Source organism: Limulus polyphemus, unplaced genomic scaffold (genome assembly GCF_000517525.1).
Source record: "Limulus polyphemus unplaced genomic scaffold, Limulus_polyphemus-2.1.2 Scaffold416, whole genome shotgun sequence".
NCBI classification, from domain to species: Eukaryota; Metazoa; Arthropoda; class Merostomata; order Xiphosura; family Limulidae; genus Limulus; species Limulus polyphemus.
The window spans coordinates 276,456-287,753 of NW_013666026.1; the positions used below are offsets into that span (position 1 = coordinate 276,456).

At 34.9% G+C, this 11,298-nt stretch overlaps 1 protein-coding gene across 4 annotated transcripts in view; it reads right to left on the minus strand.

Annotated features, from left to right (window-relative positions):
- Nucleotides 1-949: 949 nt before the first annotated feature.
- LOC106458100 (interferon regulatory factor 1-like) overlaps nt 950-11,298 on the minus strand; it is a 53,086-nt gene continuing 42,737 nt past the window's right edge. For 3 of the 4 annotated variants that reach the window (XM_013917556.2, XM_022384230.1, XM_022384229.1), the window contains exon 5: nt 8,539-10,461. In XM_013917556.2, the coding sequence (XP_013773010.1) occupies nt 10,396-10,461 (66 nt within the window). In that variant the 3' untranslated portion in view covers nt 8,539-10,395. Of the gene's footprint in view, nt 1,132-8,538; nt 10,462-11,298 lie in introns of those variants that run through there. The other variant, XR_002610308.1, reaches the window with a different exon arrangement.

The window sequence follows — 11,298 nt, forward strand, 5'->3', positions numbered from 1 at the left end:
TGTTTTATATACACGTGTATTGTACATTAACCATTTCTCCAAACTATATCTTCAAAATTTTAAGTAAAACATGTCAACTAATTACATAAATATTTAAATACTGCTTTGATTTAGAAAAGCCTCCCGGTGGCTCAGCGATAAGTCTCAGGGTTGAGAAAAAATCGAGATTCGATAGTTGCGATAGGCAAAGAACATGTAGCCCATTATATAAGTTTGTGCTTAACAATAAACAAAGCATTACAAAATTAAAGTAATGGTCACTTACTTGATGTAATATGTATGTTGTTGCAACACAAACTTAATATTGCGCAAATACCTTTACCCATATTCTACTTATTTATTTGATCTGATGGTTAAGCCACTCGACTCACAATTTTCAGGTCGCAGGATCAAAAACCATCACGAAAATGCTTACCCTTTCAACATGGGAGCATTATAAAGTGATGATCAATCCCACTGTTTGTTTATAAAAAAAAAGATAGCTGTCTTCCCTCTAGTCTATCATCGCCAACTCTTTGATTACTGTTTATCAACGAATAATGGAATTGAGTGTCACGTTACAATCTCCCCACGACTTGAAAGGCGACCATTTTCGACGACGGGTTTCCATCCCGCGACCTATAGATTGCGAGTCGAGTGCCTTAATCACGAGGTCATAAAAAAGGGTAATATTGCTTGTTTGTTTGTTATAAGCACAAAGCTACACGATCTATCTGTGCTTTGTCCACCACTTGTATCGAAACCCAGATTCTAGCGTTGTAAGTCCGCAGATATACCGCTGTGCTACTGGGGGGCAGGTAATATTGCTAATGAAGCCTTAAAAAATATGTGTTAACACCTTTGATTAATGATATGAAGTAATGCGTAGAAAAAGTTAGAAATCTAGATTGTAATGATTAGTGTTAATGTTATGGTTTAATTTAATACATTTTTACTCATTTACAAAGCTTATTGAGCCATGATATAAGATTTAACTCGTAAAAAGAGTAATAACTGACTCGTCTCCTGATGCATTATACAAACAATGAAGAGTTGATCCACTGATACTTATAATCCATGGCAGTCAATTTCACTGTAGATGTGGGTGTATCAGTATCCTCTTCCATCCTCCTGTGAAGTGACTGAGAAAATCTGTGATAGTTGAAAGGAAAGATATATATTTCCAGAAGGTATAATTTGAAGAAAATATGTATATTATATAACAATTATACATTTTATAGCAACACTACGGTCCCTAAGATCAGAACAAAGGACACGGTTTTGTAATAATCGAAATTTACAGAGGGTGTCTGGAGCAGATTTTGAATATATTTGATAAAACAAATTCTTGATTAAATGTTAAAAATATTACTCACACATATTATTTTTCAACTAGGCTTTGAATCCTAAGAAACACGAAAGAAATTTAGTTGTGGTTACAGTCTGAAGTTTTCCGTTCTATAGGTAAAGTTTAACTTGCTTTACTTTATGGATTTTGAAAAGGGAAAATGTTAACTTTTCTGAGATTTAATGATACATCAGAGGTTGCATTAAACCGCCAGTAATAGCTGTGGTTTTTAATAACAAGAATAGGGTCATAATCACGTTTAACTACAGATATTTTCTTCCACATTCTTCTTAATTTGTCCATTGCAAATTCAAAGGCGTGTGAAAATAGCATTTCAGATCTATATTTTTACCTCCAGCAAGTCATTGCTTAATAGGCCTTTCGTCAATGCCAGAACTCGTCAGTTAGGCTGGACGATGTGTAAAAGTAGAATTTCAGATCTATCATTTGTCTTCTACACAAGTCATATCGTTAAAACAAACTAAAATGCCTCTTTTTAAATCTCGGCATAATTAATACCCCCTCTTTACCTACATAACGACATGTTTCAGATTGTAACCAAAGCCAAATTGCTTTTCTAACTTTATTATTCAAAATCAAAGCCTAGTCGAATAAGACGTGTAAGGAATGAAAAATGGAGTTCATGTTTTGGTTTGAAATAACGACATATTCCTGTCATCAAGAACATTCTAAAGTTGGAGTATGATGCGACTAAACATTTATCCAAAAAATGCTAGGTTTCTAAATAAATGAAAGAAAAAAGGGGTTTGCTTTCTAGAAAGAATAATGATGTGGTTACCATCGTATAATGTAATATACAGAGCTAATGGTTTCATGTAGCCACCTAGCGATGATTATGTGCGTCGAGGACTTTTTAGTTTACATATGGAACACATCCCTATAGTTAGACACTAAGCAGAACAGTATAAAAATGTAAGTGAAAGGTTGTAAGAAAACGTATCTAAGAACGACAAATTCGAAGGTTATAAGGATTTACAGACGAAAATTATTCAGTCAAAGTATGAAAACAGCTTTTCATATTATAGTTAATTTTATTCCTCTAAGCTTTTACTTGCTGTTTAAGTATTTCGTGTGATCACACCTTTTCATCTGATTTTTAATTATCGTTGTGTTTCAGCGCATATATTTAGAATGAAAACGACTAATTTCATATTTCTTCGTGTAAAAATCACAATGAGGATAAAAATTTCCCTGACTTGCAAATAGATGGCGACTCTTTGTAGTCATTTAACATATGACGTACTATTAGACCCAGTATACACCATGATCTATATAACTACTTGTGCATATCTGGCCCTTACTTGATCTCGGCCATCACGATACAACTGTTGCAATGCCCTTGTGCAACTTTGTAACAAGCAGCGTCATTTCTGATCTGCTACACTTGTCATTTTAAGAACTTATTGAATTTTGTTTTCTAGTTTGTTGGTTTTTCTTTTGAAAATTGGTTTAATGTTGAAAAAAAAAATCTTTGAAGTCAAAACGATTATATGAATGGAATTGAAGAATAATAGGCAATATGTCAAAAACAGTACGTCTGCCATATCCAGTGCCGACGGGTCTTCTGCCCAATACCAGGATTTGTCAGACCTGCTGTGATGCAACATGGTAGTATTTACATTGTTGTAAACTATATTCTTAATGTTTTAATTTACGTATTTGTTTACTAAAAGGAATATGTCACTATATCATGATGACGCAAGATCTAGAAATTTCGCGAAAGTTAAGGTTTTGGTAGAGTCTGGAAGTTTCCTGTATTACATAGAAAATTGCGTTGTACATAAATATCAAAATCAATGAATGAATCAGTTAGTGAGTTATTCAGTTCAGTGTCAGTTATATAGTGGTTCGGTTAGTAAGCTAAACAATGATTCAATCAGTGTATGATCGATTAGCGAGAAAATTATACAAGTAAGTTTATTTGTGAGTTAATCAAAAGAACTCCTCCCCCCAACGATAGAATACATAACAAAAATATTAATTTCATGAACAACGACTTTTATATTATGAGCTAGATTGGGTAAAGGATTTATGATTATTATCAATTTTATTTAACTCATTTAAGTCAGAATTAGGGAAAGGATTATCATACAATGTTATCTATTTGTATTTAACACCGGTGATTAATTATTATGACTTTATTTGTACTAATCAGACAATCATTCAGAAGAACTGACGAAACAGCAAGCTAGTCTTCTTGCCTGAGCGGGTAAAGCAACTACAGCATCATCAGGAGAAAATCACATTAGTAATTCTAATAACTTAGTAGGGAAAGCATAGAAGAATACGTAATAATATAACAATAGCTGTGAAACTAACTAATGGGCTTTGTTGTGTTATTTCTCATTCCGTTACCATACTGATGATCATTCCAGCTGGAAGCTGGTTAACCAACTGTCTGTAATTATAGACTAGCACTGTCACACATTGTTCAGTCAAATACAGCCTACTCACTAGATTGAAAACAATATTTTATGCATCATTTTTATCTCTACAGCAATGGAAACAATGCTTTAGATTAGGGATGCACGGGTACCCGACCAGATATTCGGCCCCGGCCGTGTATTGGACTTCCCGGTAATACTCGGCTTCGGCCGAGTGTCGAAGTAAAAAACAGCCAAATCCGGGTAATTGAAAATGGCATCTAAGCCTTAATCTTTGTTACAACTTATGCGGTGCTGAAAGTTACAGCCAACAAAAAAAAAAAAGTGTTCTGAGCAAGAAAGATTGTTCGCTCGCTGAAAGTCGGGGATTCAGAGAACAATGGGGTTAATAACAGGCATGGCTTGAGAAGTGGATTTCTGAGGAAGGTGGGGGTTTTCAGAACAATAGGGGTTAGGGATTGAGAAGTTGGGGTTGAAAGTTGAAAGTAAAACTTGAATGTAATAAATACTCGGTTAAGTGTAATAAACGTCAATATTGTTTTTGTTTCTAATTTCTGTTTATATTGTTTTTTGGTGTGTGTGTGTGTGTTTTTTTTGGGGGGGTGCAAGGGGAGAACCCGGTCTCGAAGTTTAATGACCGTTACCCGGACCCAGTATTCGGCCAAACTGTACTACCCGTGCATTCCTACTTTAGATTGCTTTCCATTGCATAGTCAACAATGCTTATGCCTAACTCCATTTTTACTTATACAATAGCTTCTCCCAACCCTGCCATCTCGTTCGCTTTCAATTTACGACCAACTTCGTACTTCATTCCCAAATATCATTTCGTTTAGATCTTGTGACGTTTTTGCTCATATCCATTAGTGCAGTACTAGTACAGGTTGTTTTCAAACGTTACTTCAGTATGTCTGTTACTGTTACAGCTGTATAAAAGATAGTGCAATATTTAATGCTGATGTTCAGACCTCTTATTTCATCGCGAGAACTTAGCCAACTCAAGTGCATATGTTTATATTTGGGTTATGAATATGTTTTATTCAAGGGAATTGTTTTTGTAATAGGCCACCACACAAATCTTAATAGGGCATGTGTAGGGCTGATATACTTATCAGCGCTACTAGTAGAGTCCCCACGGCTGAAAGGGCGAGCATGTTTGGTGTGACGAGGATTCGAAGCCGCGACCCTCAGATTGCGAGTCGAGCGCCCTAACCACCTGGCCATGCGGGCCTTACAAATAAATAAGAAAACAGAACGAAATACAAACGTATGACGAAAACATTAGTTTCTAGTTTCGAGGTCGTTATTATTTCATATTAATAATGAATGTTCCTGGTTCTTTTTCCTCTTACTCGTTTTAAGTGTATGTGATTAAAAATAGTGTACAAGCTGTTGGTTATATTGTATGTATGCTGTTGGTTATATGTTTAATCCTGTTCTGTCTTATTGAGATAAATTTCACATTAGGTTTTGAGCGTAAGTTGAAACCTTTGCTATGTTGTTAATAAAGTAGACCTCACATTTAAATCATGTGTATTTAATGTGGAACCTATATTTCTAAAGTAGTAGTTTTGTGTTCCTATGGTTGTGACTCGGATGATATTTTGTACGTTACTTTTAAGTATTATTAGGAAACATAAAATGTTAAAGTTACAGCCCTATTATATTTGATCAAAGAATATGGTGATTGAAAGCTATTTTCTTCAAGAAGGTACAGCTCTCGGGTTTGATTACAACCTACCTCAGAATAATGAGGGTGAACCATATTTATTAGTTCCGCTTACTCCATACCCGTCAATTGAGAAAGCGACCTGGAACTCGCGAAACATTATATCAAAAGGGAAAACCAACAGTTAGGTGTTTAATTATTAGTCACACAAATATTTCTTAGACTTGATTGAAAAAAAACAAAAAAACTAGCTCAGTTATTGAGTATTGATAGGTTTTTATAGGGCCGCGATTCTTTACAGTAGGTGTCTGTGACTTGTTGACGATAAATTTCAACAATAAATAGACAGCACATAATCCACTTGTTTTAACATAATATATTCAAATCAAGTTAAACGTACGTACAAACAAAATTCGTCACACTATTGGTTATCAGAGTTGTATCCAGAGCTTTAAATAATTGTCTCATTTTCGTTAAAGTCCACACAGACGGGTTTAATCATTTTAGAATACCCTTTGAATAGACAAACTATTCTCCCCTATCTCTGTTGTTACAATACCAGCTGTGAAACTCACTTTAGAAATCACCCATTACGTCTAAACTGATAATCACGCAGTATAACCTCACTTTTTGTATCTGCATGTATTTATAACACGTGAAAGAAAAATCTAGAAATATCTAACTCTCTAGTAACAACAATATTAAACATAAGGAGAAAGACTTAGAAGCTTCGAGTAGGATGATGTCAACAGTTAACTACATATACAACTTACAATTTCTACAGAGTTACGTAAAGAAATTTGTCATAACTATAAGTTTTAAAGTAATTAATATTTAACATTCTTGTTATGAAAAATAAATAATCATTAAATATTGAGTCACTAATAAAAACTATATGATAACTCTTAAACTAAACAGTCTTGTACATCGGTGTAAATTATTAAGCGAGCACCTTGTAATATTATATATAAGTATACAAATATAAGTAAGGTTACAAATACTGTTGACTATATTACTACTTTTTTCTCACAAAATACAGTCCCAAGTATTTTTTAGTTTTACGTTCAACCCATTAAAACCAGGGAGCTTTATTTAAAACGTACTTTCTAGTGTCTTATAGACGGGATATAAATTATACAAATACAGATATAATATCGTGACATAATTCAGGTGCAATACTTCTGCACCAATGAAATATTCTTCACTGATATAATGTATATATACCAATCTATATTCACACTTCTATATCAATCACAGAAGAATTACAACGACTGTAGTCGTCCTACAAAAATCGTATTAATAAAGTGTCTAAACAGTGATCTGCAATTAATGTCGAGGACAGCTAACCAATAAAAAATGCTATCAATATAAAATTTAACAAGGTCGAGCTGGTTCATTTTAATTCGGTTATTCATAACAAAATAATGCAAAAATAAAAATGTAACTCCTTTGTTTTGTCTTAGCTGTTATCTTCAATTATATTCATAGCAGCATATGGAAATGGTAGGTCTAACCTTTGTATATACGTAGGAATATCCAAGCTGAAAACAGTGCAAACAACATAACTTACAGACAACAAGAGATCATTTGTTACTTCAAAGATATCCTTGCACAACTATCCTTAAGAATAGTAAAAATGTAAAATAAACCTTTACTTTCCAGGAACTCTTCGATTCCACTCTTAAACTATTGTAATGTGCTAGCCTCCATTACTGCGGACGGTAGATCCTTCCATAAGTCTCCCTACTGGGTAAGCAGTAAGTTTACGGCCTTGCAACTCTACAATTCAAGAATAAGCCTATAAAAAGAATACAACTATCGTTCTTCCTTTTGGCTTGTATTCTTCACAAGATACACAGTGGCGTAGCGAGATAAGAGGCAGCTGCTCTAGGGCCCAGGCCGACCTCAAAATTGATATTCAAAATTTTGAATATTGAAAATATTGCCCAAGACTCTTTCAGACGTAGTTACGCCACTGGAGATATGTTTCGAGTTGCTTCTTTAAACTGCTGCAACTCATTGGTAATTATGACGAAGAAACATGTAGTTTTTCGTTTTGACACAATCAAACAGTGACCATAAGCAACACCTTATACACATGATTGAGAAACAAAAGTGCTACTTTGCGCGAATGTTTTTATCCCCACTACCCACACAAAGGTGGCTTGTGTAAAAATAATTTGTTACACCAGCATTCTCGTCGTAAATACAGTAAACTCAACAGGGTAATGGTTGTAACTATCAAAGTTAATTTGTTTGTTTTGACTGTCGAGCAAAACTACTATAGAGTCATCTGCACTAACCGTCCCTAATCCAAGTCATAGACTAGAGGGGAGGCAATTAGTCAACATTCCTCATCACCACCTCTTGGGATACTCTAAAAACGAATACTAGGATAGAATGTGGCAGTATAATGCTCTTACAATTGCAAAAACGAGCATTTTTGGAGATGGGACTCAAGCTCGCGACCCTCAGAAGAAGAGTCGAATCTCCTAACCATCAGACCATAGCACGTCACTTTACAGTATATTTTGTTTAACACGACAAATATAATAGTACAATGCTTAGTAGTAGGGGAACACATAAGTCATAACAGTGCACAAAGTCTGAGAGAGACCGATTTTTCTCTCCTTCCTACACAGACCATGATTTTAGGATGGTCAGTGAATCAAATATTGTCCTTTAGCTTCAGTGGCTGATAGACAAACCCACCAAATTTTCAATACATTAGGTTCAAGGGAAAAAATACTTAGATCCATCTCAGTAATATCTCCATCTAAAAAAATCAAATATTGTAAAACCACATGGAATCAACATAAAAACAAAGATATCACTGCTCCTGTTTTTATATGGCCCCGCATGGCCAGGCGGTTAGGGCGCTCGACTCGCGGATTCAAATCCCCGTCCCACCAAACATGCTCGCCCTTTCAGCCTTGGAGGCGTTATACCGTGACGGTCAATCCCCACTATTCGTTGGTAAAAGAGTAGCCCAAGAGTTGGCGGTGGGTGGTGCTGGCTAGATGCCTTCCCTCTAGTCTTACATTGCTAAATTAAGGACAGCTAGCGCAAATAGCCCTCGTGTATTAGCTGCGATATAGCGGCTCATAGAATGGCTCTGAGTTTTTTCGCTTGCTTTTACAAGTACAAACTTTTAGCTCATAGCTCCGTCATCTCTTGACCGATTTGAGATCTAATTACAGTTTTGGACTCAGAAAGTGAAACCCTTTCATTTGGTGTATTCATTTGACCACGCTCAAGGTCTCATAGGTTAATTTATTATAATCCTGCCTTAAAGAATTTCAATTTGAGGGAAGGCTAATAGAGATCCTGATGAATAATAAAATCGAATCGGATATACCAGCGCCCCACGCTTGGTATTGATGGCGCAAAAAACATAGCTAATACAAAAGTTAGAAAGGTCTCATAGATTAATTTACTTTAATTCTGCCTCATAGTGCCCCGGCTACTGAGGATTCCCTCTTGCTTCATTTTCTACTTTTCAAGTGGATGTACACCAGAATGACCAGATAATTTCTTCGTCTAACATTCTTCACAATCTTATAAAGCCTACATATAAACTTTACTGGGTTATAGTGGAGAAGCTAAGAGAAGTAATTTGACTTTGTCTATGTGGGTAAAAAACATGGCGGATACTTTTGACAATCTCGAGTTTAATGATGGTGAGAATGATGGGATCCAAGATCGATACGTAGAGATATGTGGTAGACGAGATGATCGGTCATCTAGATTAGAACTTTTTTTCCCAGAACAAATTCTTGCCCAATGGAGTAAAGTTAAAACAACGACACGTCACGTACAAAGTGAAGATTCTTTTTGTATTATGTCCAATGATGAATCTAGATTCAAGGTTGTTCTTCATCACGTTTCTATCCATGTTCGAAAGGTCTAGATCAGTCTATCCATCATTCCGTCGCATTCTAAAGCATTTCAGCAAGGAAAGGCTAAATATCCTTTAAAATATATAGTGTGCAAGGTATTTCTGTTCCACAGGGACACTTAGATACCTCTATTGATAATGCCTTTTGGGGTCAATTACCCACACATTTTATTATAGGATGTATTGAAAACGATGCAGTTAAATGGATCCTAGAAGAAAAATTCGTGCAATTTTAAGAATTAGAATATCACTTCGGTGGTAATCAATAAGGATGGAAAACAGATTCCTGTTCGACCTTTGCAACCTGATTTTGATGCTGGTCAGGGGTCAGCAACATAGATAACTGTTAAAGAAAACTTTAATTCGTTAACTGAATTCGACAATTTTGGATGATGTCAGAAAGTTAAGAATATATTTGTGGGGTTGTCAAGAATGTCTTGGGGGGGGGGAGGTAAATTTCACGCAAAGCTGTACGAGGGCTATCTGCACTAGCCGTCCTTAATTTAGTAGTGAAAGACTAGAAGGAAGGCAGACAGTCATCACCACCACTCTTGGGTTACTCTTTTACCAAGGAATATCCAGTTTGCTACTCAATCAGTTTTTTTTCATAGTTACCATAGAAAACAATTGATGTTTTTTTATTAAAAAACACCACAACTTCATTTGATTTACTTATTATTCCTAAATTTTAGTTTACTTATAATTTGATAGGCCTAATATCGTAATAAAAATCACATTTGACTGCAATTATTACTTTCACATTCCTTTTTTTGTCTGTTCATTACGAATTTCAAAGCAGAAGTGTGTAAAAACAACACTTACAATAATCATTATTGTTTGAAATTCAATTTTATATCAAAAACACTTGTTTTTGTCACAACTTATAAGATAAAAGGAATCATTTAATATAAATGTCAAAATAAATTCATTCCAAGCAGGAACTCTTCATTTTCAAAATAAGGTTTTAACTTGAAGTTATTTTCTTGTATGACTTCTACGTATTTCGATATAACTAATCATACTTTCCTTTCAGTTTGAGATGACGGTTGAGCTTGTGTGAATTTAACATATTATTCAATGGATTTGAATATTTCTCTTAAAACACATCCTCTTTCTTGGTTTTTGGCATGTCACCGATGCCTTCGTCTATTGCAAAATGATTCTGAAAAAAACAACAACAAATATAATAATTAAATCTTTCCACTTGAATATCAGATATTTTGACAGAAAGTTGTATATTTAAAACCATATTCAATGACACAAAATAGGAGGATGACACTTACCATCTCCAAGACAAATGTGGAACAGTATATTTCAAACCATTCTCAATGACACAAAATCGGGGGATGACACCATCTTCAAGACAAATGTGGAGTAGTATATTTCAAACCATATTCAATGACACAAAATCGGGGGATGACACCATCTTCAAGACAAATGTGGAGCAGTATATTTTAAACCATATTTAATGACACAAAATCGGAGGATGGCACCATCTCCAAGACAAATGTGGAGCAGGATATTTCAAATCATATTCAATGACACAAAATCGGAGGATGACACTTACCATCTTCAAGACACGTGTAGAGTAAACAAAATATGATAATCTGACACTTCTTTTGTGTTCAGAGAACCAAGACTTAAACATATTCGATTTCAACGAATATAAAGGATATAAAAATGTGTAAAACTGTATCATTATTCTATTCCTGTTGATATGTACCCTATCAGAGGTTCTTTAGAACGAATAAAATTTGTTTGGAGAAACGTAACATCCGCAAAAGGTGTAAGTGACTTTCAGAGGTCTAACCCTTCTTCCTTGACCACTATACTCATAAATTACATTTTCACGGTCAGAAACTCGTGAAAAAAATTGTTTGGAAAATTTGGCAAACTTTACTATATATTTAGTTTGTTTGTTTTTATATTTCGCCCAAAGCTACCCGATGGCTATCTGCGCTAGCCGTCCCTAATTTAGCAGTGTAAGACTAGAGGGAAG